General features: G+C 42.7%; 2 protein-coding genes across 3 annotated transcripts in view; both read right to left on the bottom strand.

Annotated features, from left to right (window-relative positions):
- Positions 1 to 1838: 1838 nt before the first annotated feature.
- On the bottom strand, positions 1839 to 10910 carry ripk4 (receptor-interacting serine-threonine kinase 4). The gene is made up of 8 exons (XM_079649124.1): positions 10608 to 10910; positions 8429 to 8720; positions 7371 to 7519; positions 6961 to 7010; positions 5576 to 5734; positions 4765 to 4880; positions 3863 to 4103; positions 1839 to 3545 (listed from the first exon to the last, which is right to left on the bottom strand). Exons 1-8 carry the CDS (start codon positions 10787 to 10789, stop codon positions 2302 to 2304), a joined length of 2433 nt encoding a protein of 810 aa, XP_079505250.1. The 5' UTR covers positions 10790 to 10910; the 3' UTR covers positions 1839 to 2301.
- Positions 10911 to 15096: 4186 nt separating this feature from the next.
- The window catches only part of prdm15 (PR domain containing 15), a 25374-nt gene continuing 14791 nt past the window's right edge, over positions 15097 to 25679 (bottom strand). For both annotated transcript variants that reach the window (XM_079647232.1, XM_079647233.1), the window contains exons 18-24: positions 25677 to 25679; positions 25457 to 25588; positions 23218 to 23301; positions 21629 to 21804; positions 21460 to 21537; positions 19198 to 19392; positions 15097 to 18440 (exon numbers count right to left, since the gene is read on the bottom strand). The exon at positions 25677 to 25679 is cut by the window's right edge and continues 117 nt beyond it. In XM_079647232.1, coding sequence (XP_079503358.1) covers positions 17949 to 18440; positions 19198 to 19392; positions 21460 to 21537; positions 21629 to 21804; positions 23218 to 23301; positions 25457 to 25588; positions 25677 to 25679 — 1160 coding nt within the window. In that variant the 3' untranslated portion in view covers positions 15097 to 17948. The remainder of the gene's footprint in view (positions 18441 to 19197; positions 19393 to 21459; positions 21538 to 21628; positions 21805 to 23217; positions 23302 to 25456; positions 25589 to 25676) is intronic.

Raw genomic sequence — 25679 nt, 5'->3', positions numbered from 1 at the left:
ATCCCTTTTGCTTCAGTCTGTTGCTTCTGCTAAATTGTATTACTGTAGTTTTTTGTTTGGCGTAATTGTTACGTCATTTAAAAAATATCTAAATAGATTTCAATTTGTGTCTCTTTTAAAACTACATAAATGCAAAACATGGAATCAATAAAAAATACTTATCTTATTTTTAATTTGTGCTGTCATTCAGTTTATTTCTTTGCAATATCTGAGTTTCCAATGATCTGTTAGTGTTACATTTGACATGTTACGGTAGTCGGAAACTGGTGGTTTAAATGACCTTTCACCTAGTTTATTGCAGTCAGTCATTCTGTAGCCCAGAAGGAAAAAAACACCACTGTAAGTTACTGTATGACACTAACCTACCAGTCCATTAAAGACAACAGCAGTCTTGACAGGAGATGGAAGCTGAGATTAGTCAACAGCATGGCTATTGTCTTCCCCATAGCTGGATCTGAGGCAGGTCACCAGGAACAGGCAGGACAAACTGCTGTACACAACCCAGGCACCCTCAGATTATACACATCTCACCAGCTCTTTTCTGACACTCCGCAAACACGAGCTATAAAAACAAGACAATTAAAGCACCCGTACTCAATTTCTCAGATTACAAAAAAACGAGCCCTTGAGGCGTCAGAGGCGGCATGGCATGTTGGTTTAAGTGAGTGATGAAAAGCTGAAGTAGTCTAAAGAATTAGCCAACAGGCTGGAGTTGCAGGTAGAACTGCAGCACCCCTTATCACTCATCCATCATCCTGCAGCCTGTGATCCCCCTCGGGGGCAGTTCCCATGCTCTGTGCCAACCTGAGCGTGCTCTGTGGGGTCTGGAGACATAATAATAATACTACAGGTAAGGATGCAGATGCAGACATGCCAACTCCGCCTGACATCAAGGCAGATCATTCCAGCTCTCATGCAGGTGGAGCAGTGGCAGAACAAACTCTGAGACTCACTGACAGACTCTGAAACCAGATCTGTCTCCAACAACCCTGCATGGACAGGACATGTTGAGAGAAAGTTCTCAATATATACTTTTACTTATTTGGAAAACCAGTACAACTTTAAATAGTGACAAGAAAATAGAGTATGTTGTGGAGTGGGAGAGTCTTTTCATCCTCAGTGTGACATTAAAGGGGGCCTATTGTGCTTTTTATAGTTTTCCCTTTCCTGCAGTGTATATTATAGGTTTTAGTGCATGTAAATAGTCTGCAAAGGCTAAAATCCCCGTTCCCTCCAGAGGGAGTTTCTCTCCAACACACTACCAGCCAGCCAGCTAACCAATCAGAGCAGACTGGGCTCTGGTTTCAGACAGAGGGTGAAAAGAGGTGCTGCAGCACAGGCAGTATGAGAACAAGAAAGAGCTTTTTGAACATTAAAGCATGGAGACATGTCCCAGTTGAGACACTATATACTGATATGAAGCTGCCCATCAGCAGAATAGGCCCCTTTAACATTGGTAAATCTTGGTTGTATCAAAATGTTTGTCCCCATTTTCGGACACCAAATTGGATTGGAATTAAAATGGTTATACTTCCAGTTATGACTAAATAAAACAATTGCTCAACTACAAATCAAACATTTGAAAAAGAAAAATACTAAAATACTCAAGAAAAAAGAAGTGCAAGGAATAAGCTTTTGCAATTGTTTCATGTCATCCTTTGTAAATATAGTTAGTTTTAGTTTTGCCCTCTTAGGTGTTCGACATCTGTTTTTACGTATTATTGCACAAACAGTATGTTTGCATATTTGCGTCTTGAATAGCATTTCATTATTGTGGTTTTAAAACTGACACACCTGCGCCTTGAAAACTTACCAATATGAAAAAAGGTCAAACAAAATTAAGGTTTCCAATGTTTTAATGGATGATCCAGCACTGATATGTAACAGGTTAAGAACACTGAAATAATGTTTTTCATTAATGCAATGGCTCTGATGATCTACAGCATACCCCTAGTAAAGCTTGTGAGCGATGTTTGTGATCTCTTAAATAAGATTTACAGGCATACCAGCTGCAGTACGGTTCAGTGAAACCCTCTATCAAGCTCATGGTTTTCCTAATCATAACTCTGATGCTGATGCTGGTAAAGTAAAAAAAATTAGCTTGTTAAGTAAAAAAGTTAAAATCCAAACACACAATGTTTTTTATGCTTTCTATTCACAGTGTACATATTTACATTCAAGCTTTTCTGGCCATAAGGATAACCTACAGTGCTGAAAAGGCTTTAAAGTCCCAAAAACGTTCTTAAAAAGTATAAAAATGACATGGAAGAGAGTTCTGTACAGGCAGGGCCTCTGCTCTTGTTAGCAGGGGGCGGAGGCACACTGTGAGCTGCTGGGCTGTGGGCAGTCTTTGTGCTCCGTCAGTTTGAGGATGACGACCTTCCTCTGAGGCAGCTTCACCTCCATAGGAGCGGGCGGATCAGCTGCTGCCTGCACTGGGCTTGTAGCAACCAGGTCCTGGCTGTCCTGGGGCAGCAGCATTGTGATGATGTTTGAGTACCCCCCCTGTACTGCCAGGTGTAACGGACTGAGGCCCTGCTCGTCCAGCACAGCGCCACCATCTGGACAGTGGAGGAGCAGCTCTTTCAGGACTTCACAGTGTCCGTTCTCGGCTGCCAGGTGGCAGGGAGTGCGTAGGGCCTGGTTGGAACTCTCGGGGTCCGCCCCCTCTTCTATCAACATCTTGACTGTGGCCAGATGTCCTCGCTGTGAGGCGAGGTGGAGAGGAGTGAGTCCGTGAGCGTTGTGTGCGAGAATATCTGCCTTGTGTTTGATCAGGAGGCGGGAGGTGCTGGTGTGACCTGTCTCTGCCGCCACGTGCAGGGGAGCATTTAACCCAGCGGACGTCATATGGATGTCCGCTCCTAGTTCAATAAGGATCCGTGCTACCCGGTAATGGCCCCTGTAGGAAGCCAGATGCAGCGGAGTGCGGCCGTCTGTGGTCTGCCCGTTCACGTCGCTGCCGGCCTGCTTGACCAGCAGCTTGACGATGCCAAGATGTCCTTGCCAGGAAGCAAAGTGGAGTGCCGTCCAGTTGTCCTTACCCCTGATCCGTACATCAACCCCCCTGCTCAGCAGCACCCGGATGACGTTCTCCTGGCCGTGCTGGCATGCCACATGAGCCGGCGTGCGTCCCTGGCCATCGGTCTCGTTGATGGCCGCCCCCCGGTCCAGCAGCAGCCGTGTGATGGCCTCGTCCCCGATCTGGGCAGCCCAGTGCAGCGCTGTGTACTGGTCCTCATCCTTGGCATTAATGTTGGTACTGCGCCGACCAAGCAGAAGTTCTGCCAGGGACTTCAGGTGCTTCTCTGTGGCCAGGTGCAGGGGGGTGGAGCCACGAGCATTTGCAAAGTTGGGATTGGCATTGTTCAGGAGGAGGAACTTGATGGCCTCCTCATTGCCCAGAGTGACGGCGTGGTGGAGCAGACTGCCTCCTCCCTCTAGGGTAAGATCCACATCCTGAGGCTGGAGGATCTTCATCAGCTTGGCAGTGTCTTTGGTCCTGATGGCCTCACACAGCTTACGCCTCTGGACGTCAGCAGAATCTAGGTGGTAAGAAGTAAAAGGATTGAGACAAAAAAAAAATCTAGTAATAAGGTTTCTGTAGTACTTTAAGTTTACACGAATAATGGCACGGTCACACATGCGCAAAATGAACTTAAGTGATTATTTATCACATCACTTCAATTCTATGCAAGTGTAAGGATGTTTGATTGGCGACAAACAAATAGCAAAGATGTGCGTCTGACCAAATTTGGCCATGCCCGCAATAATATCGCCTCAGCAGGCGATGGTCTCTTGCATTTCTGCATGAATGACTAACCCTAAAAGTTACACTTCATAGTTTATGATTAGCTCTTACCACATGTGTTTTCTTTCTCAAAAGACAGCGTGATGGAGTCTTGGGAGGAGAAGGCTGAATCAGCTGACGAAATGCCAGACAGCCTCTTGCATGTGTTCTCCTTGCTGTGGCAACCTTCCTCCTTTAGTCGATCAAAGCTCCTCGAGATCCCAGAATCCACCTGGCTCAACAGCTCCGACAGGCTGTAATCTTTTTCCGGCAACATGGCTGACTTTGGACGCACCATCTTGTTGTCTTTAACCTGTAAAACAAAAAGCCAGATGAGCATATTGGGTTGTACCATTAAGTGTATTCCCAGTTATGAAGCTGCCGCTCTTGCACACAGCTGCTCTCGGTACAGGAGCTGTTGAATGTTGACATTGTGATTTTTTTGTTGAACTTGGGTTTCATAAAGTCCTTTAAAGTCAACACATACGGAAGTTCACAACAGCCTGTCTTCTGTCCGGATATTATTGATTAACAGCTGTCGCCTGTCCCTTACAGGAAGTTCACCTCTAGTCACGTACACAGCAAGTTCAAAGGAAATGAAGAAGCAGCAAGGAGTCCAAACAATCCCATCTGTCAACATTCCTGATTTGTGAGGCAACTACTGTTTAGGATCAAACATTTACACAACATGTGACGCAAAAAGTCATAGTCATGTCTGGAGCAATAAAGAGATAAGCCGCTCAGTGTCTGAGTGTTTAGTAACACATTAAATGAGAAAGCAATCAGTCTGTTTGTTAAAGCTTTAAGAAGAACAATGGAGAAGTAAAACAAGAAAATATGAAGTGGATAATCACTTCAGCTGTTTATCCCCATTGGAAACGGAGCTTTACATGATCTACTGTACTATGCTTGAACAAAGCGGACAATAACACACAATACTTCTTCCATCCTTAGTGGCTTTGGTCATGTGTTACCTGGTCACTGGTGAGAGCGTTGGGGGTCTTGGGCTCTGGCTCTGATGTTGACGGGGTTGGTGTCCTGGTCTCCTCTTGAGGTTTAGAGCAGAGATCCTCAGCTTCAGATGTGATTTCTGGAAGGAAACAGCTCTGTGTCATGTTTCAGTGATAGCAGGGATAGATTAGGGTATACAAGAGGAATGGAAAGCTTAAGTTAGGAGAAAGAATATCATATATTAAACTGGCCTGTGTAATTATATATTATGCTAATGTTGTGTTTAGCTAAAGGAACAGGATCACTGTGTTTGAGATTGATGTTCTTCATTTGCCAGAGGCTGGTACAATATGTGATTTCTAATACCTAATTAGTGTTGCCAAAATAATTTACACACCTATATTATTGCTGTATCTATTGAGCAACGCAGAAAGAAAAAAAGAATGCTATCAGTCACTTCCTCTTTTACTTTGTTTATTGTGCGTATTTGTCTCTATTTTGGCAAATTAATGTCTTGTGAAGTCATGTGAAGAGAGCCTTATAGAAACTATAACCTAATTATTTAAGATGTACACCATTTAATCAACTGTGCATCATTAACGTCACATAAATATTTCATTTTCTTTTTAATATAATGGTTAAAACCGATACTATAATTTGCTCTGGTATAAATGGTGCATACAAAGACACAGAAAGAAAAATACGCCATTTATTTTAAATATAAAGAGCAAAAAATATTACTATTACAAAAACAAATGGAAAGACTATTGTAACAAATAAAAGATAAAGACTATAACACCCACAGTTTATTGTGAGTAAAGAGGCACAACTCACCCTGGAAGCTGGGTCTGGCGTCCGGGTTTGTGGTCCAGCAGCGCTGCATGAGGCTCAGGAACCCAGTGCAGGCCGAGGGCCGGCAGCGCGGCACAGCAGCCAGGTCTGGACGCACCCCCTTCACAACCTTCACCATGATCTGAAGGATATTGTTCTCACCTAGCAAAAGAAAATAAGATACCGGTACTTCAGTTTCGTCACTTATATTTCAGGCTATATTTGAAAAAAATAAGTAATATATGATGACATAATAAGGCGCTGGTAGGAGCCGGTGCAGATATACATGGTAACCTTTATCCCCACCTTCCCACATGCTCAGATAAGGCAGTGTGTGACCAATGTTGTTTCCCACGTTAAAAGCTCTCAAGAGTTCCTGCCCTGGCCTTTTTCTATCTGACTGTGGGATCAGCCATGTCAATGATTCAGAACAAACAGGTGGAGGCCTTAATCACTGGTACTTCACCTCCTTTTGTAACCATAATACCCTTTGCAGGTGGAGGAGGAAGAAGGAATGGGATGGTAACCAGGCCACTTTTTAACTTTTTAATTATGTCTGGATCAACAGAGGCGGTGCCAGTGCCAACCTGGGATCCTTTGCTGGGCTTTAAAGGAGCCAAATACCTTGAAGAGAACGGCTACCTGATATGCCTGGGAGAAAATATACCCTGCCCAACTGCCTGCTTTGGAATTCAAAGAGTAAACAAATAAGCACCTACAATTTTTTACCTTAAAAAAGGTAATTGTAATGATTTACAGCCATCTGTAGTCCCTACAATGTGACTAATAATAGCAATGTTTGCTGTGGCAGCAGTATAACTATGTCGATGTAGACTGTAATGTCTCTGGGTTGTGCGATATTGTGTACAGACATTAATTTCCCCCAGAAGACGATTCTGCTGACTTTGGTGATCCTCTGACTTGGTGTGGTCAAGCTCTAGCGTAACCATGAGATGGATATTTATGATGTGAAATATGTATCAAACAAAACTAATAACATTCCCATCATCCTTACCTACACTTTGTGCAATTGTTAAGTTCCAAATGTTAGCATGCTAACGTATTAATCTAAGATTACGACCATGGTTAATATCATACCTCTTTTCAGCATGTCAACATTGTCATTGTGAGCATGTTAGCATGCTAGTGTTAGCATTCATCTTTGAAGCACCACTGTGCCGGAGTTCAGCTCCATAGCGGCTAGCATCACTGTAGACTTTTGTCTTGTTAATTACGTGTTGCCATAAATCATTCATTAAAAAATAAAAAATAAACCAGACCTTATCAAGAAGTCTATCAATATGTTCAGTTACTATCATTATTTATACTTGTTGTTTTGTTTTTGTTGGCCTCTAAGGAAATCCTTATTGTTTTCATGCAAGTCTCACCTTGGTAGGGTTTCTTCTGTGTGAGAATCCCCCAGATGACTATGGAGAAACTGGAATAGAGGCAAAAGAAAATTAAGAGATGTCAGTACAAAGAAAAGCTCAGACATAATGCTGCCAAACACATTTTAAATATGAAGCTGAAATACTGTAGCTTATGCTCCCTGATTAAACCAGTGCTGTCAGTTTGTCAAAAATAATTTAATGTAAATGTGGTTATAAATATATGTTCCCCTTTAACTAAAACTTTGTAAGAAAATAAAATGCATCTGTCTTCAGTAATGTTAAACATGGTATAAGTAATTGGCTACTCCATCTCCTTGATGTGATTAATAACAGTGATTCATTAAAGGGAAAAGGCCGACAGTCAGGAAAAACCTGCATTGACACAGAAAGAGTGCTGAAAAACAAACCTGTATACATCATGCTTGGTGTCCGACGCTCTGTCCTTCTCAATTATGCTCTCAGGCGGCAGGTAGGCAATGGTGCCGCAGAAGCCGTCTCTGCTGATGTCATCAGCCCGAGACAGGCCGTTCCAGCGGGCCAGGCCAAAATCAGATATCTGAGACAGAGAGAGATCAGATAAGACCCTCAAACAGAGCACCCAGCAGCATTTTCTCAGGAAGCAGTGTGACACTGATGACTAAGTCTGCCCACTGAGCTCCATTATGAGCACTCAGTGTATGATGCGGGCAGCCGTGTCCCAGCCTGCAGAGAGGAGAGGCCCTTCACGTTTCAGAGTGCACGCCCACACTCTTTCAGGCACACACTGACAGAGGGAGCTTTAATAGGAGCTGAATTAATCCTGTCTGGACTAGCCCGGTGAGGTGTTTACATCCACATATCAAACTCCAGAAATGACAGTTCCCACCCATCGCTCTCAGTACAGTTGAGCTGCTCTGAGGTTGGACAGAGGCTGATAGACACTGTCTGCCCAGAGCGTGTGCTGGGCTGCCAAATGAAAATGGATAAAAAGGAATAGCAAACCTCCTCATGGCTGACATTCCTTTAAACTGAAATCCAGCTTTATAACAAAGAAGACTGTGATATAACTTCATGGCAATCCTCAACCACCAAACATTACATCCTTAAACTATGATTCAAAACATGAAAACAATTATAATAATTCATGATTTTGATTAAATTAGTAATGTTAACAGATTGGTGAGTTTTCTGCTCTTTTTGTCTGTATTTATTTTTGTTAGCTTTCTTTTCTTTCCTTTTTTGGTTATTCTTTTAGTTTTTTTCTTTTAAGTTGAGGGTAGTTAACATTTATAATATTTTCATTAACTCGATTTTATGCAATCTTCTGTGTGCAAAATATCATGTAATAATATTACAAATATTTCAGATATGTTCACAGTACCAGCAGAATATGATAATAACCTTTGGTGTCACTAATTTCATAATGAACTCAATGGAGGCAGAAGAAAATCACTTCAGAGGCACCACTCAGTGATAATCTCTGTACCTTGACGTGATAGTGAGCGTCCAGCAGGATGTTGGCCGGCTTCAGGTCCAGGTGGAGCAGGGGGGGGTTCATGCAGTGCAGGAAGTTCATCCCCACCGCCGTCTCGTGGATGATGCGGAAGCGCAGCTCCCAGGGCAGCGGCTCGGTGGCCAGCAGGGTCTCCAGGGAGCCCGTCTCCATGTACTCCATGACCAGGCCCTGGGGGTCCGCACAGATCCCGTACACAGGCAGGATGTAGCGGAACTTGGCTGCCTCCATCTTCTTAGCCTCCTCCAGTAGCTCTGAACGGTCCCTGGGTTTTAAAAAAGGATACACAAAGTGAAATGTGAGTGGCACCATTGAATCATGCTCTTCTGCTGGAGGGACTGTCATTTTAAAAACAAAACTGAAACACAGTTTTATGTTATGTAGGTTAGATTGTTTTTAACCACATACATTTTCACACAGGTACTTATCAACCTTCTCGTAAAACAGTAATCTGGTAAGTGTGAGGTCGTCCTACTCATTGAGCTGTAATATTTGGCAATACTTTTGTCCTAACACAGATTCCAGCACACGATGTAATGCTTGCTGAACTCACAGCAGAATGTTTACTGGCATTCCCCTCAGAGCTGTGTCAGAGTGTGACCCCCCAGACATCTGTTATTGATTTACCACTGCTCAGATCAAGATTGTGGATTGTGCTCTTGGCTCTTCTGAGGCCTCCAGGACATTGTGGCCGGCCTGGAATGCATCAGGCAGCCAGCCGGCCTGACAGAGCTCTTTTTCTGTTGCTCAACCTTTGCACAGCTCTCTTTATCAGTGCACTGGCCCTGCCGGCCTACCTCACACACAACCGGGCAGGTCATTCATGACCTCAGCGAACAAGCCTAAAAATGCAAACCCTTAATGAAGTAGATGAGAGGAAGATATATCACTGGTGAGCCAGGGGAGAACTCTATATGTCCACCATGAATAAAATGAAATTAGATGCCTAGGGGTCTATTAGTAGCGACATGCATCAGGTTACTAACATGGTCTATAGAAGGGAGCCTGCCTATAATTGTCCTTTATACACAGTACAAGTGAAGGAGGCAAATCCCCCAAGTCTGCCAGGCAGGAATAATCACACATGACATGGGAGAATGGGAAAGCACTTGTTTGCTAAATTCTTCATCCAATCCGAAGTGCTCCTCAGCAGCACCCTCAGAACCAAACAATGTCCCGTTTTAACAGACAGGCCCTGTAAGACCTGTTTTACGGCTTCTTGAATTGTGTGTGCCACACAGCAGCAGGAGACAAAGGTGGCTTTGAGTCCCTGCTGCTGGTGATATGCGCGGGTCAATGAAGGCTGCAGTCAAACCACTGTTTACTTTGCAGATGTTTGGGGATGATAACATCTGTGGTTCAGGTTCGGCGAGGCTTTAAGTTGCACCACAGGTTCTGAGAGGATTAAACACGGAAGGTTTTAGTGATATAATATTGATAATAGATGTGAAGCCCACAGATGAACAATGTGTACACACAAAGTCAAGAAGAATGGAAATTTCCATTAGATTGTTATCTCACACAAACAGTTCCAAAATATAGAATCATAAATCGTCTTTTTTGTAGGGATCTGTGCAGAGCAAAATCATGAGTCATGGTTATGCAAAATCCAAGAGGGTTGAGCAACCCGAGCATTGCCTGGGGGAAAAGACCACCTTTCTGACATTTACATTAATTGAAATCACCTCCCAGTATTCCATGGAGAAACCCTGTCTGTTGATTGGGGAAACCAGCAGTGAACCTTTCATGTTTGGGTCTTGTTAGAATAGAAGTAAACAGCTATGGCCCGGAGCAATGTGGCTTACTTTTGCCAGGGGGAGAAATCAACATGTCAGTGGTCCCTCAAACACAACCTCACAGTGTCTAGAAAGCTAAACATGGCCCCTGCTTTCTGCTTTGGCCCCTGTACAGCCGCACTGTGTGCCCGGACCAGCAGCAGGTGAGTCACACATTCCCTGGTATTCACCTCTCAAGGGCTCACAGGCACTCACTGAATGACTTCTCACCAACACAGTCACAATATAAGCCTCTGTCTGCCTCCTGTGTGGCCCCTCATGAAGGAAACTAACAGAACAGAGCCGGGAGAAGACAGTTTGAAATTGTGGTTCATCAGTTTAAAGAGAATCCATGTGGCACAACAGCCATAACTCACTTGTCATCCATATGAAGGCAGGGAGGGCACTTGATAGCCAGCCATGTTTTCCACTGTACGTGCCTGACTTTGTATACTTGTCCAAATCCACCTGAGCCTATTTTCTCCCAGCTGTCAAACATGGAGGAGTCAAAGGTCCTTAACAGCCCCATATTCCCATGTGGAGAATCCTGGGCGTCCATATCCGTGTCGAGTGACCCACCAGCAGGGCAAACTCCTCTTTTATCCGTCTCCAAGGCACAATCTGGGCAAGTGAACAGTGAACACTGAACACTGGACACTGAACTGCTGCTTGCTTGTGAGCTCTTCCTTGTTTTCCCCTCAGTGGGGCCCCTCCTTCTTCTCAGGTGAAAAAAGGGGTTGGGCCTGCATGGAGCTGTTTCCTGACACCACTTCCTGGTTCTCAAACAGAAGAGTTTGAACACTTGAACAAGACAAGGCACCATGCTGGCTGCCTAAAGGGTTGTTTTCAGATGCCCTACAGTCCCCAGATATCTCAGATCTCTGCCATGAAAAGAAGATAACAGTCTCTGCATTAAGCCGGAGTCCATAAACCCAGGAATGTATCATTCCATTTGTCTCGCTGCACACCATTACCCTCCTAAAGCCCCCTGAGGTAGGAGCAGGGAGTACATCTGAACAATAGGTGGGTTATTATGTGATATTGACCACATGCTTTTGGGATTGTGTGGACTCATCTTCTCAGCAGAAACTCTCTCACAGCTGAGGATTGTCATGACAGGGAATTTCACATCATTTCAGATGAGTGTCAAAGGAAGGAGAGCAGCCATGGAGCTGCGTCCTCTGGTGAGACTGTAAATTATTAATTTTTCACTTCTCTTTAAACAAGAATGTAATGGAGGTTAAAGCAGCCGTATCTCAGATTGTTCTGTTTGATAAGATTACATAGATATAAGCGTACACAAACAAATATTCTCTGATAGTGAGACATCAGATGTCTTTAGGCCCTAATATCTCACAAAAGGTATGGAACACCTGCTTCAGTATCACTGAGGCAGCATGGGGCTCATGGTTAAACGTATGGATTGCGCAACAGTTGTTTTGGCAGGGGGGGGGGGGGGGGGGGGGGTGTCGATAATTTCTTTAATTAAAACTAACACCTGACTGCATTTATTTTTTGATCCTCCCCTCAGAGTGCAAAACCCTACCATCTCAAAGAATAAAGTTACCCAACAGTTAATGGGGACAAACTGAATAAACCTTGGGGAGAGGTTATATTATTAGAAAAGATAATACATTTACAAAATCGACAGTCCAAATGTTAGAAAATATAATGTTTAAATAAAAAAGGAAAATGGTACACAATGGTAAATATTCTAGGCAGATATTAAAGATACATCATGAGTGACGAGGACCCTCTGAGGGACCAGAGCACCCTGGCCCCCTCATCGGATATTACTTTAATGATGGTATACCTGATGTAGGATCAGAGGTTTGACTGTCCATCCAATCACCTGGCTCGGTGTAGAGACTCATGATCAGAACAAGTGAATAGATACACTTTGCTCTTCTAAAATATTCAAACCCTCTCTGACCCCACCCTCCCTATTTTCTCGAGCATCTCTTTGGATTGCTCAGTTACGTGATGACCTTCCCAGATGTTTCCAGTGCTTGTTTCTCGGCCTGGGAGTCTGTTTGCATTTTCTTCAATGTGCATGTCAAATGTTTTGATTGACGAGATGGCCATGTATGATCTACATGTAAGTGGAGGCGTGTAGTGTAGTGGGTAGTGCGTTGGTGTTCGGATCAGGGGGTCACAGGTTCAAACCCCACTGCAGTCAACATGTCGTTGTGTCCCTGAGACACTTCACCCCAAATTGCTCCTGTGGGGATTTCCCACAGTACTGAGTATGTAAGTCGCTTTGGATAAAAGCGTCTAACAAGTAACATGTAATAATGTAATAATAAAAAATGACTGTAAAGCTCTTAAGGTAAAAGTAATAACACCACTCTGTTAGAAGTCAAAGTCCTGCATTGGAAATTATTTCTTTAATAAAAGTCAGTAAGTCAAATTCCGAAATGTAGTAAAAGTATTTAATGTAAAACTTCCAAAGACAGAAACATCTAAATTAAATAAAAAAGATACATCGTAAAAAAATCAAAACAATTTCAAAGAAAATAGAAAATGACGGACATGACATGGAGGCTTATTCATTATTTTTCATTTGGATAGTTGATTATACGACCAATCTGTTCTTGTGCAGACTGTTGTCTAGTTTAGTTTATAATCAAATATTATATTTGTATAAACTCTTGCAAGAATTTTTATCCAGAAAGTAACTAGTAACTAAAGCTGTAAAATGAATGAAGTAAGGTAACACGTATGTTCCAAGTGGAGCTGAAGTACAGTATAAAGTGTCATGAAAAGAAAATACTCAAGTAAATGACAAGGACCTTAAATGTGTAAAATACTTGAGTAAATGTACTTTGTTACATTCCATCTCTGGTGTGAACCATAAAAGTGGATCCACACACTTAATGTCTCTTCACAAATACAGGTATTTATTCTGTAATGTTGGCTTTGTGGTCAGTCACTAAAAGCCTTCCTCTCTATTCACCTACTTTTTACCGACCTAACACGTTATCTCATCATAGCCCCCCCCCCCCCCGCAGATTTAAATAGCAAACTGGAAGGACGTGCTATTCAAGTAAATATGTCATCAGTTGAGAGAATAAGCAGATCTGATTGGTCGATGAGGAACAGGCTGCTGGATCTTGTCACTGCACTCAGATCAGTGTCCCCTGAGGCTCTGATACACACACTCTGCAGATACACACTCTGTACACTACACACACACTCTGCAGACACACACTCTGTACACTACACACTGCAGACACACACTCTGTACACACACACACTCTGTACACTACACACACTCTGCAGACACACACTCTGTACACTACACACTGCAGACACACACTCTGTACACACACACACACACACTGTACACTACACACACACTCTGCAGACACACACTCTGTACACTACACACTGCAGACACACACTCTGTACACACACACACACACACACACACACACACACACACACACACACACACACACACACACACACACACACACACACACACACACACACACACACACACACACTCTGCAGGCACACACTGTACACACACACACACACACACACACACACACACACACACACACACACACACACACTCTCTCTCCGGACACACACACACACACACACACACACACACACACACACACACACACACACACACACACACACACACACACACACACACACTCTACAGGCACACACTGTACACACACACACACACACACACACACACACACACACACACACACACACACACACTCTCTCTCTCCAGACACACACACACACACACACACACACACACACACACACACACACACACACACACACACACACACACACACACACACACACACTCTCTCCGGACACACACACACACACACACACACACACACACACACACACACACACACACACACACACACACACACACACACACCCACACACTCTCTCTCTCCGGACACACACACACACACACACACACACACACACACACACACACACACACACACACACACACACACACACACACACACACACACACACACACACTCTGCAGGCACACACTGTACACACACACACACACACACACACACACACACACACACACACACACACACACACACACACACACACACACACACACACACACACACACACACACACACACACACACACACACTGCAGGCACACACTGTGCACACACACACACACACACACACACACACACACACACACACTCTGCAGGCACACACTGTACACACACACACACACACACACACACACACACACACACACACACACACACACACACACACACACACACACTCTGCAGACACACACTTTGCAGACACACACACATTACCATGAACAGCAGATAGCAAGTGAAAGTGCCGGGCGGTGTGAACGAGCCCCCCCCCCCATAAGAAGTGTAAATGATCTGAGGGGCAGCATCACACCTGCTGATCCATGAGAATGGAGCTTTCATCAGAGCACGTTTTAGAGTAAATCAGGAGCGTCCACTCCTCACCTCACTTCTTCTGTTGGAGCTCTACAGGTCTGAAGCATCAGTCAGCATGAGGGACACATTCATAATCTTAAAAGTCAATGATGGATTATAAAATGTATACAAACAGCTATAGTGGAAAGTAACTAAGTACATTTAGTCTAGTAATGTACCTGCAGAGTTAGAGGGGGTTACTTAAAAAATGCATTGTGTTACAATTTCTAGTTACCTGTCAAAATTCAGGAAGAAATCAGTAACCTAATCTAAATATGAAAATATAAAAGTAATGTAACCAGATTACTTTCAGTTACTTTTGGATTACTTAAATATAAAATGCAATGCAAATAAATACAAGAGAAAAATGAATAAAAACAAGATGGTTTTTGATGAAGTGTATTATGTAAGACAACAGAACATTGTACCCTTAGAAAAGAGAAAACCATTTAGGATCAGAATTGATTTCCTAGGAAAAACTTCCTTTCACTCAGCATATTCAGTCAGCAGCCAGTAGCCATACACTAACACTGAAACACATGAGCACATACTACAGTTTGAAAAAGCAGAAATAAAATCTGAGCTAACAGGAAATGCTCCATTTGAGTTTAACACACACATTTAAGCTCTATTTAATGAACATATAGGTTCACCTGCTGAATTAAAAACAGAACAAATGAAGCAAAGAAAGTGAAAACCATAAAGCAGATTCAGGCCGTAGACGTATAGATTCACACTTAAAGTATTAGCCTACAGAACAGTACAGCTTACAGAGAAGAGAGAACATCTGATCCTTTACAACGAACACTATATGATCTTTTTAGGTTTTACTAACACTGTAATCTGGATAGTAATCCATTTTTTTTTTAAAATGTAACAGTAATCTGATTACATCTCTTTTATGTAATTAAGTGAATACAGCTACCTTTTTTTGGATCCTCATTATTGCAATTTTGAGTAGCCTACTTGCATTTCAGAGAAAATATCTAACTTTTTATTTTGCTTTATCTATTTGATAGCTTCTGTTACCATTCACTTTTTAAATTAAATTTTTACACACACAATATGATATATTATTAGAGATTAAAAGTATATTCAGCTCCATGTTGACCAATGACAAAATGGCTGCTCACATCCTTAATTATAATGGTCCTTATATATGGTTATCTAGTAGTACTAGCCATTCTGCATCATGAGTACTTTCACTTTCAATATATACTTTAAGATGTTGTTGCTGATACTTCTGCACTTTTTCTCATGCCTAACATTTCCTTGTAATAAGTCTTTTTTTGGTACTTTTACTCAAGTAAATGTTTTGAATACTTTCTCTTTCTGTCAATGATTGTCAGATAAACAAAGCTCAGTTGATTTTGAACGCCACACAGTGAATCTGAGCGTGTGGCAGCATGCAGCTCAGGTATGTGCTGGCTTCTTATTTGTTGTGCAGCATTTCCAAAGTGTTTGGTTTATCGCACCATTTATTGAGTTTCTTCTTTGAGCTTGTGTGTGGCCAAACAAAGGACCCCGGAAATCAGCTGCTGATGTTCAGGAAATGGCTCTTTAATCATCTCCATTACATTAATACTGAGCTGCTGATTCACCGATGTGCTGGACCTTTTTTAAATTATATTTTATTTGGGGGTTTTCTTCACTGTTCAAGAGTTCTATTGGAAGTATTTTACTCAAGTAATGGTGAATATTTTAAAACTATTCTTACTGTCACATTTGACCCTCTGAAATGTCTTTAGCACCATCTACTGGACATGTCATAGTAGATCATGATGAGCAATGATGAGTGCTGAACCTGCAACTACATATATTTATGAAAATATATTCATAAAAACAAAGCCACAATATTACTAATGTTACTTTATCCTTCTTTTCAGTGGAGGTACATGCTAGATGAAACATTTCTCCCTGCTCTAAAACCAGCTGTTTAAACATTAGATCTGAAAAGTATGTAGGGACTGAATGTGGAGTACTTGTTAAATATTAAATTGTTAAAGGTTATCCATTGTGTTGTTGCCACAGTTTTTGACATCTCTAAATGTGAACATACCAAAAGTATACCAGTTTTGTTTTAATATTTGACTCCAGTCAGCATACAGTTTGTCTCTGGATCTCCCTTCCACTGCTTTTATTCTTAAAGGACAATTTTTATATCTGTCTGTTGAACATTCCTTCACGCTTCATACCTTAATCTGTTTCACAGAACAGCAACCTCTGCTTACAGGAGGACAACACCCAGGTCAGCCGCGTTGATTTAGAAATCAAACGGTTTCTGATTATCATGATGCAGGTGATGAGAATCTGATAGAAAAGAAAACCAATAGAGTCCATAACTAAATATGACACCCCAATACAGAGTTAACAAAATAAAGACAACTTCAGAGTTTTGTGCATTTCCTCTTAAAATACAAAATGGTGAAGAAAATAAATTTGAGAATAAAGTATAAAAATGTGTACCACATAAAAAAACAAGAGAATTTCTATTTAGTAAACATTAGTCTTAGTGTGAAAGTCTAATCATTTCTTCCATGAGGCCCGGTTTATTTTCCTACTATGGATTGGAATGCTTTCATTCTGCTGTGGATGCTGTGATCTGTTCGGATTCATGTCTCTGGAGGATATGTCTTCAGAAATCATCTTTTAGAGATTCAGCTGTTTGTTCATTCTTCCTTTCTGATCCATTCGTTCCATTAACACCTGCTCAGTCAGGATTCAGGTGCCTTGTGACATGCCGCTTGTAAGTAGCAGTTAGAACTGTTCCACACAATCTCAAATGAAATGAAGACTAATCAAATAAACATTTAAAGAGGAATTTTGTTTACAAAATAACAGTACAAAAACTCCAGTATTCTTTCCAGCGGTTCCACAATAATTACAGTTGACAGCATTCAAAAATAACATTTGGATGGGACACTTTAGGAATAAGTGGTAGTATATTTTCATATTTCAAGCAGCAAATGTATCTTGAAAACATGCACGTTTTAAGAAAGCTGGTAAGGCATTTCAATGTTCCACATGTTGCTTTGGTTTGAAACGTAAATCAGCGTGTCAGTGATTTGGGCTGAACGTACCATTTCTCTTTTTTATTATAATGTTCATTATTATCAGCCACTGTCAGTATAAAAGGGGAAACCATGTGACATTCAGGCGGAGAGGCATTGGGTGAGGGTCTCTGTACAGTTTGATCAAATCTGCTGCTCCCAGTGAGGCGGCCAGCACCTCACTGTTAGTAGCTGAACATCTGTGTGGAGCCGCTCTGATGGGGGGGGGGCTGGCTCTGTACGGGGCGGCCCCCCTCTCCCTGACCCTGGGCCTCTTGACTCCCCCCCTGAGCCCCCTCCCCCATGTGGGTGACCTGTCCTTCAGGCACCGGCCTCCAGGCCTCCAGCTGGCCCAGGGGGTTGACCAGCGTGGTCACGTTGATGAAGTGAGCCACGGACTGCGAGCCCCCTCCGGGTCCCACCGTCTCCGGGACCAGCTCGGGGGGGCGGTTGTGGAGCAGGGCGGAGCCGCTGACCGCGTCGAAGGTGACGGTGAGGATGGAGCTGTCGAGGCTGAGGGGCCGCTCGCCGGCTGTCAGGTGACCCACGGCAACTGGCTGCAGGCTGGTGAACTGGGCGGGGGGATGGCTGCTGATGGGGGTCACCGTGATGTTGGTCAGCCCCCCCGAGCTGCAGGGGGAGGCTGACGGAACGCCGGGGTCCGCCAGGACCACCACCTGGAACAGCAGCCCGTCAGAGACAGGTTCAGAGAGGTCAGACATTCTGCTCAGTCCCCACGTGAGAGGAACTTTACACAATTCATCCAAAAGACGTAAATGTATGTATATAATATTTATCTTATATTTAAACAATTCCCCAGTTTTTCTAAAGACTACTAAGAGCATTGTACCACATTAGTTACAGTTATTATATATTTTATATATATTTTGAATCAGAGAAATATACGGTAAGCAATAGCAACATTACACATGACAACTGTCAATGACTTGTTACTGGATGCTACATCGGTCTTTCATTTATTTGAAAAAATAAAAATGACATTACTCTATGTAGATATTACAACATGCATTTTAGGACTTATCTCCGACATTTCCTTCAGCAGTTCTATTGCATTCATTCTTTATGTTTTGTTGCTGCAAAGGTGTGTTCAATCTTGAATTGTAAATATGGTTAATATGTTAGTGTGACGTTTGGACATTATATGTCAAATGTCCTGTTTCTTTTAAATTGAACCCTCAGGTTTTATTTCATTATTAACCTTTTAGAGGGACATTTTATTACAAGTTAGTTACTCAAATGTGCATCTTTTCTTTGACCACAACCAACAAATATAAAGTGAAGCTGGCAGTAACACAGAGCATAAATCATGGCTGCTGTATCCTGGCACAAGCTCATTTGTTGTGGCTTTTGATAAATAGATATCCAACATGTTATTGTGACAATAGAACAAACGTTAGTGATCATGTCCTGTACCTGCTGGATGCTCTGCACAGCAGAGCTGGTCTCCGTCTCGTCTCCCACGATGACGGTGCTGAACTCGATCGACTCGTGCCTTGTCTCGTTGTAGTCCACGTACTCATCAGACTCGGAGAGCTCCGGCTCAGCGGGGACTCTGTGCCTCCTCCGGGGGGGCCGGCCGGTCCTCTCCTGAGGCAGCCCGTCTGAGGCCTGAGGAGGAAGGAGAACAGATTCTAGATCTTACTGCAGACATGTCACACAGGAGGAGAGTAACACCAAGCGCAGAGGTAGTCATGGTAACGCTGACTCACTGCTCATACTCTGATGGTTACATATTTAGTGACCAATAAACATACTTCCTTGCACCACCAGGAGTTAATTAAGGCTGTGCAGGTATACAGTGTATACATTAGTTTGATTCAAAACTTGGATTGACCTTTGATGAAGCTAAGGATGATGTCATACTTTTTGAAAGTGGAAAGTGAGTATTAAATCAGCTTTCTTTGAAGAACATTCTTCAGTGTGTGGCCAGAGGGAGAGCAGACCATTTCTTTGAGTGAGGTTCATTGGTTGATTTTGAAAGTCTGTATTAAATTGCATCTATATTTCTAAATGGATGTTGACTTCTTGGATGGTCTGGAGTTATTGGAAAAGTGTACATCGCCCAACTGTTTGGTACTGACCTGCAAGGATGCTAAGCTAAAAGAAACAAGAGAGCCTTTTTCTATCATTGCTTAAAGTGATGACCCCTGACAAAGTGACATTTGATATTCTTTTCATTGCTTAACTTCTGTGACTATAGACTAGGGCTGCTCAATTAATCGTATTTTAAATCGCAATTACGATTATGGCTTGCAACGATTACGAAAACAACGTAATCGAAATATAACGATTATTTTATTTATTTATTTATTGGTTTTTAAGTTGAGTTATACTTAAAGTTCAGGGTAATCAACTGTTAAAAACATACTGTTCAAAAAAATGTTCTCTAATAAATTGATGTTTTCAAATTAAATGGATAATCGTTTTTTAATAATCGTGATATCAATTATTGACCCAAATAATCGAGATTATGATTTTTGCCATAATCGAGCAGCCATATTTTCTAGCAAAAAATCTTTAAGAGATGACATGAGCAGCCCTACCAGCATTTGCCATGGTGGCCAAAACATTTATTTCCTGTTACTTCTGGACCATGACGGTGGGCCAGCCTTTAATGTTTAACTGAGTGGAATATGTTGAATATGTTTTACCAAAATGTTGGCTATATGTTAAGGAGTTTTCAGGTTGTGACAGTGCACTGCAACATGTTTGTTGATCTTGTTTATTGGTATTTATTATTTTGATATTATTTATTTAAATGTAGATGTGAATGTATAATTTATTTTATTTTATTTTGTGTTGGTTTTTCAGTTGATTACCCTGAACGTATAATTCAACAGTTAAAAAGTTCAAATTATTATTTGTATTTGTTTTAAAATACAATAAATGGATGTTTTCAAAGTCAATGAATAATTATAATTATTGACCCAAATAATCGAGATTATGATTTTCGCCATAATTGAGCAGCCCTACTATCGACGTTCAGGTGCTTACAGTGCCCTTACAATGAGAGGCTTTCATTTAAAAAACAGCACTTCAACTCTAAGACAGACTGTGTTATTCACTTCTCCTCACACATACTGAGCTGCTACATAGCTTGTTCGACCCCTCGGTTGGAAACCAGCGATGTACAAGACCTCAACATCATTTCAGCATCAGATTCAGATATGTAAACTATGCAAAAGTATATCCATTTTAATATCTGGAGGGAGTTTAGAACTGGAAAGTTATACAAATATATTTTAGAACCCTACACAATTCTAAAGAGTTGCCTGTCTGTAAGGCCTCTGCTTCTACGGTAATGTAGTGTTTAGTATATACTCAACTAAATATAATCAAGGCCAGGTCCTAGACCATCGTACCTTGATTCATTTATTGATATTGTTTCCTCTCCCCTTAGTTGTTCATATACAAGACTATGCAGGGTTTTCTTTTGAGTTTGTCTGCTGTATTCATTGTTTTGATGTTGTCAATTGTTTCTGTATTGGTATTTAAGATGTGCACGCGTACTAGAAGTGTTTCATTATCGCTGCAGCAGAAGAACCAAAAGTATGAAAATATGGAAACTTTGTATGTTTACTTTTGAGATCTTTAGATCAGAAACAAGTTAGAAAACAAAGAATTTGAAATCAAACACATTGTCACTTGATTCTGATCCAGCTGATGTGATCTGACCTGCACGATGCAGATGGAGTCGCTGATGGTGGAGGGCTCCTGGAGATCATCGAACTCATCCATCCTCACAGACACCACCTGCAGCACCAGGAGAACAAGCACATTCAGGAGGGAATACCAGCAGATGGCCTCCTCGGGGGGGGGGGGTTATTTTCCCGCTGTGACTCACCTCGGGGTGTTTGCGCCGCAGGTGTCGGTTCATGGAGGCGCGGGTGGAGACCTTGGTCCCACAGAGGTGACACGACTGGGCCTCCACCTTCTCGTGGGTCAGGTGGACGTGCTTCTGCAGCATGTACTCCGTCAGGTACTTCTTATCACAGGTCGCACACGTCCACGTCTTCCCCACTGCAGAGAGGGGGGGGGGGGTCAGTCTCTGCTGTTCATCTCATTTACTGTTCTGACCCTAAAATGACCTTTACACTTAATGTGATGCATTTTGTAATGGAGAAATTAACATTTGCTTTGTGACTAAAGACATATCTAATACATGTTGGGGATGTGGGTGGAGTTATCTACCCAAAGAGAATGGCTGCCCCACACACACACACACACACACACACACACACACACACACACACACACACACACACACACACACACACACACACACACACACACACACACACACACACACACACACACACACACACACACACACACACACACACACACACACACACACACACACACACACACACACACACACACACACACACACACACACACACACACACACACACACACACACACACACACACACACACACACACACACACACACACACAATTTATCAATACAAATATAACATCAAATCATAATAATAACCTTGAGACATATTCCCCAAACTTGCAAAATACGAATAATTTATGAACACATAAAACAATACTGTTTAGATAGTTCCTTTCTAATAATTTATGTACTATGTATTTGGGGTTATAGGAAAGGAGATGCATTTAACCGCAGAACGCCAGCGATCTGTCCTTTGCTCTCCTCCTAGCTGGTTGAGCCGTCCTGCTTAAGTGGAGGGACAGTGTCCCGCCCACTCACTCACAGTGGTTGAAGGACGTTATGTCCTGCATGAAACTTGATCAGATATTCACTTCTATACTCTGGACATTTCAGGAAGCCTGGGAACCTTTTAAAAAAAATGCATTCCACACTCTGTAAGACGATCTGCTATTGGTATAGCTTATCTGCAGCATATGTATGTATGTATGTATGTGTGTATGTATACAGTAGATGTGTATGATTATTAGGTATTTGCTGCATGTATGTATATGCATATGTATTACATACATATATATTACTTGTAAATAATCGTGTGTATGAGGCTCACTGGCAGTGACTGTAGTGGATTACTTTAGTTGTTATTGTTTGTTGGTGTTCTTTGCAACTATTTTTTATCTTTGTCCATCAATCAGTACCATTGTCTCATTTGTATGCATATATTTTGCTTTCCACTTCTAAATGACAGACATTACTTATGCAATGTTGAAACGTAATACAAATATTTTTGATCAGAATAATTAATGTACTATACTATATAGTTTCTGGGCCTCAAACTTCACAAGCATGGTAATATATAATAATATAGCATGGAGATAATAATATAGCATACCGTCTGTCTCACATTAATGTTTTTTCACAAATGTTTTTTTTCTGGCTGCATTCACTAGTTCTTGTCCAACCCTAACCCCTCCATGTTGTCCCATGTGGAGAACAGTGTAGTGAGTGGAGCAGCAGGGTGTGAGGACTTGCCTGTGTGGATGAGTTTGTGCGTCTCCAGAGTCGTCCTCTCACTGAACGTCTTTCCACACAGCTCACACATGAAGTCCTTTATACCTGCAGGCAGAATGTCAAAAAGTCACATCTTTCCAACCATGAGCTCTACGAACCCCTACAGTCAGCCTACAGAGCACATCACAGCACAGAGACCGCCCTCCTCAAGATTACTAATGACCTCCTTCTTGCTGCTGACTCCGGACAAATCAGTATTCTCATCCTCCTCGACCTCTCTGCGGCCTTTGACACCGTTTCTCATACAGTCCTGCTGAAATGCCTCTCGGACAACCTTGGCATCACTGGCACAGCTCTGTCATGGTTTCAGTCCCATCTCTCAACCAGGTCTCAGTTTGTCAGCATCAGCGGCTCATCCTCCCCCCCGGCCCCAGTCAACCATGGTGTCCCCCAAGGCTCCGTGCTTGGTCCCCTACTTTTCACCATTTACATGCTCCCCCTTGGCCAGATAATACGTCAATTCGTTCTCAAATTCCACTGCTACGCTGATGACACTCAGCTCTATCTCAGCACCTCACCATCTGCCCAGCTCCCTCCACAGTCTCTGGTCAATTGTCTCCATGCCATAAAAACCTGGATGACAGCAAATCTACTCAAACTCAACAGAAAGAAGACTGAGCTCATGGTTGTGGCCCCCAACGCACTACTCCGGAAGGTTGGGGATCTCCTCCTCCACATTGACGGCTGTTCCATCTCCCCTGTCTCCCGAAGTCCGTAACCTGGGTGTCATCCTTGACTCCACTCTCTCATTTCAGTAACATATCAAATCCGTCACCAAGTCTGCCTTCTATCACCTCAGGAACATCTCCCGTCTATGACCATCACTCTCCGATTCCGTGGCCGAGACCCTCATCCATGCATTCGTCTCCTCCCGGTTAGACTACTGCAACGGATTCCTGTTCGGGGTTCCCAGTAAAGCCCTGGACAAGCTCCAGTATGTGCAGAACTCGGCTGCCAGGGTGCTCACTCACACGAAGCCCTGGCAGCACATCACCCCCACCCTCATCCACCTCCACTGGCTCCCAGTCAAGCACGGCATCACGTATAAACTCCTTCTTCTGACCTACAAATCCCTCCATGCCCTCGCCCCCCAATACCTGTCTGACCTTCTCCGCCACCACACTCCATCCCGGAAGCTACGATCGTCTGGACAGGATCTCCTCTCTACCGCCTGCACCAGGTTGCGGACTTTCGGTGACAGAGCTTTCAGTGTAGCATCCCCCACCCTCTGGAACTCTCTCCCCCCCAAAATCCGCAGCGCCCCAACCCTGGACACTTTCAAAAAAGCCCTCAAAACGCACCTTTTCACCAAGGCTTTCCCCCCCCCACCCCTAACCTGTCTGCCTCTTTTCCCCTACTCCCCCCCCCCTACCCGACTTGTAAAGCGACCCTGGGTTTCGTTAAAGGCGCTATATAAATATTATTATTATTATTATTATTATTATTATTATAAAGCAACCCACCTCTCGGTCTGTGACACCAGCACAGCCACGGTCAGAATGGGATTCAAACTCCAGGCAAAAGCTCAAAAGCTTATGTCCTTCTTCAACATCTCACTCTTTGGAAAAGGTGGTGAGAATCGATATTTCAATTGTTCAGAATAATAATGGATTATATTTGAATGGTTTTATTTTGTGAGAAATCTGAATCTGTGATGTAACCAGTAACATCCCTCTGTCAAGTTGCTGTAGTAGAAGTACACTGCTAGTTAGTCTACAGATGAGTTTCATATTTCAAGTGCTTTGGGAGCTTCATGTTAGTTACTTCGGGGAACATTTACTTGGAATAGAAACTTAATTCAATATTTTCCGTATCTACACTTTCTAATAAATATAGCTGTTTGGGGCCCGGGCAGTAGCCTACCTACCGTTCCAGGTGTGACATTGTCTCAAAGAGAAAGCTGCAAGCGGAACACAGAGCGAGCCTTCAGACATGTTTTAAACGGGCACTGCACTAGTTCGTATAATGAATTATTCTGTCTGTAATTTGAAAAATAACAAATCGTAAAATAGGTAGAGCTTTAAAAAGTTGTTAAATCAAACCTACGTACTTGTTCACGATACTTTTAGAAATGACCTGTGTGCGATTACGGTTGTGAATTGCATTATGAGGTAAACATTTGTGGCAGTTCTATTGTAGGTTCTACGTGTATCAAATGCCCTTGTTTATACTTTCTTTGTGAACCACACATCGGACTGACCTGTGTGTCTCTTGTAGTGTTTCAGCATGTTGACCTTCTGGGCGAACTTGCGGCTGCACTCCTTGCACTCGTACTCCTTGATGCCCTTGTGGAGCTTCATGTGGTGCCTCAGAGCGTGCTTAGTCTTCATGCCTGCAGCGGAAAAGACCCTCTTTATGATGATCCCAACAGTGCTGTGTTTCTGCACAGGGAGAGAAGGTAACACGGCGATGGAGCTCACCTT

This window comes from Notothenia rossii, assembly GCF_949606895.1.
Source record: "Notothenia rossii genome assembly, chromosome: 9".
Lineage (NCBI taxonomy): Eukaryota > Metazoa > Chordata > Actinopteri > Perciformes > Nototheniidae > Notothenia > Notothenia rossii.
The sequence above is the reverse complement of the archived record's forward strand: the minus strand, read 5'-3'. Positions and strand labels throughout refer to the sequence as shown.

Bases quoted from the DNA above. Each gene is read 5' to 3' on its own strand.
- ripk4 (XM_079649124.1), bottom strand. From the start codon at position 10,789: ATGGACGCCCAGGATTCTCCACATGGGAATATGGGGCTGTTAAGGACC. The intron at 7,520-8,428 runs GTACAGAGATTA...TCTCTGTCTCAG, and splicing joins ACGCTCACTATCACGTCAAG to ATATCTGATTTTGGCCTGGC. The intron at 4,881-5,575 runs GTGAGTTGTGCC...GTTTCCTTCCAG, and splicing joins CGCCAGACCCAGCTTCCAGG to AAATCACATCTGAAGCTGAG.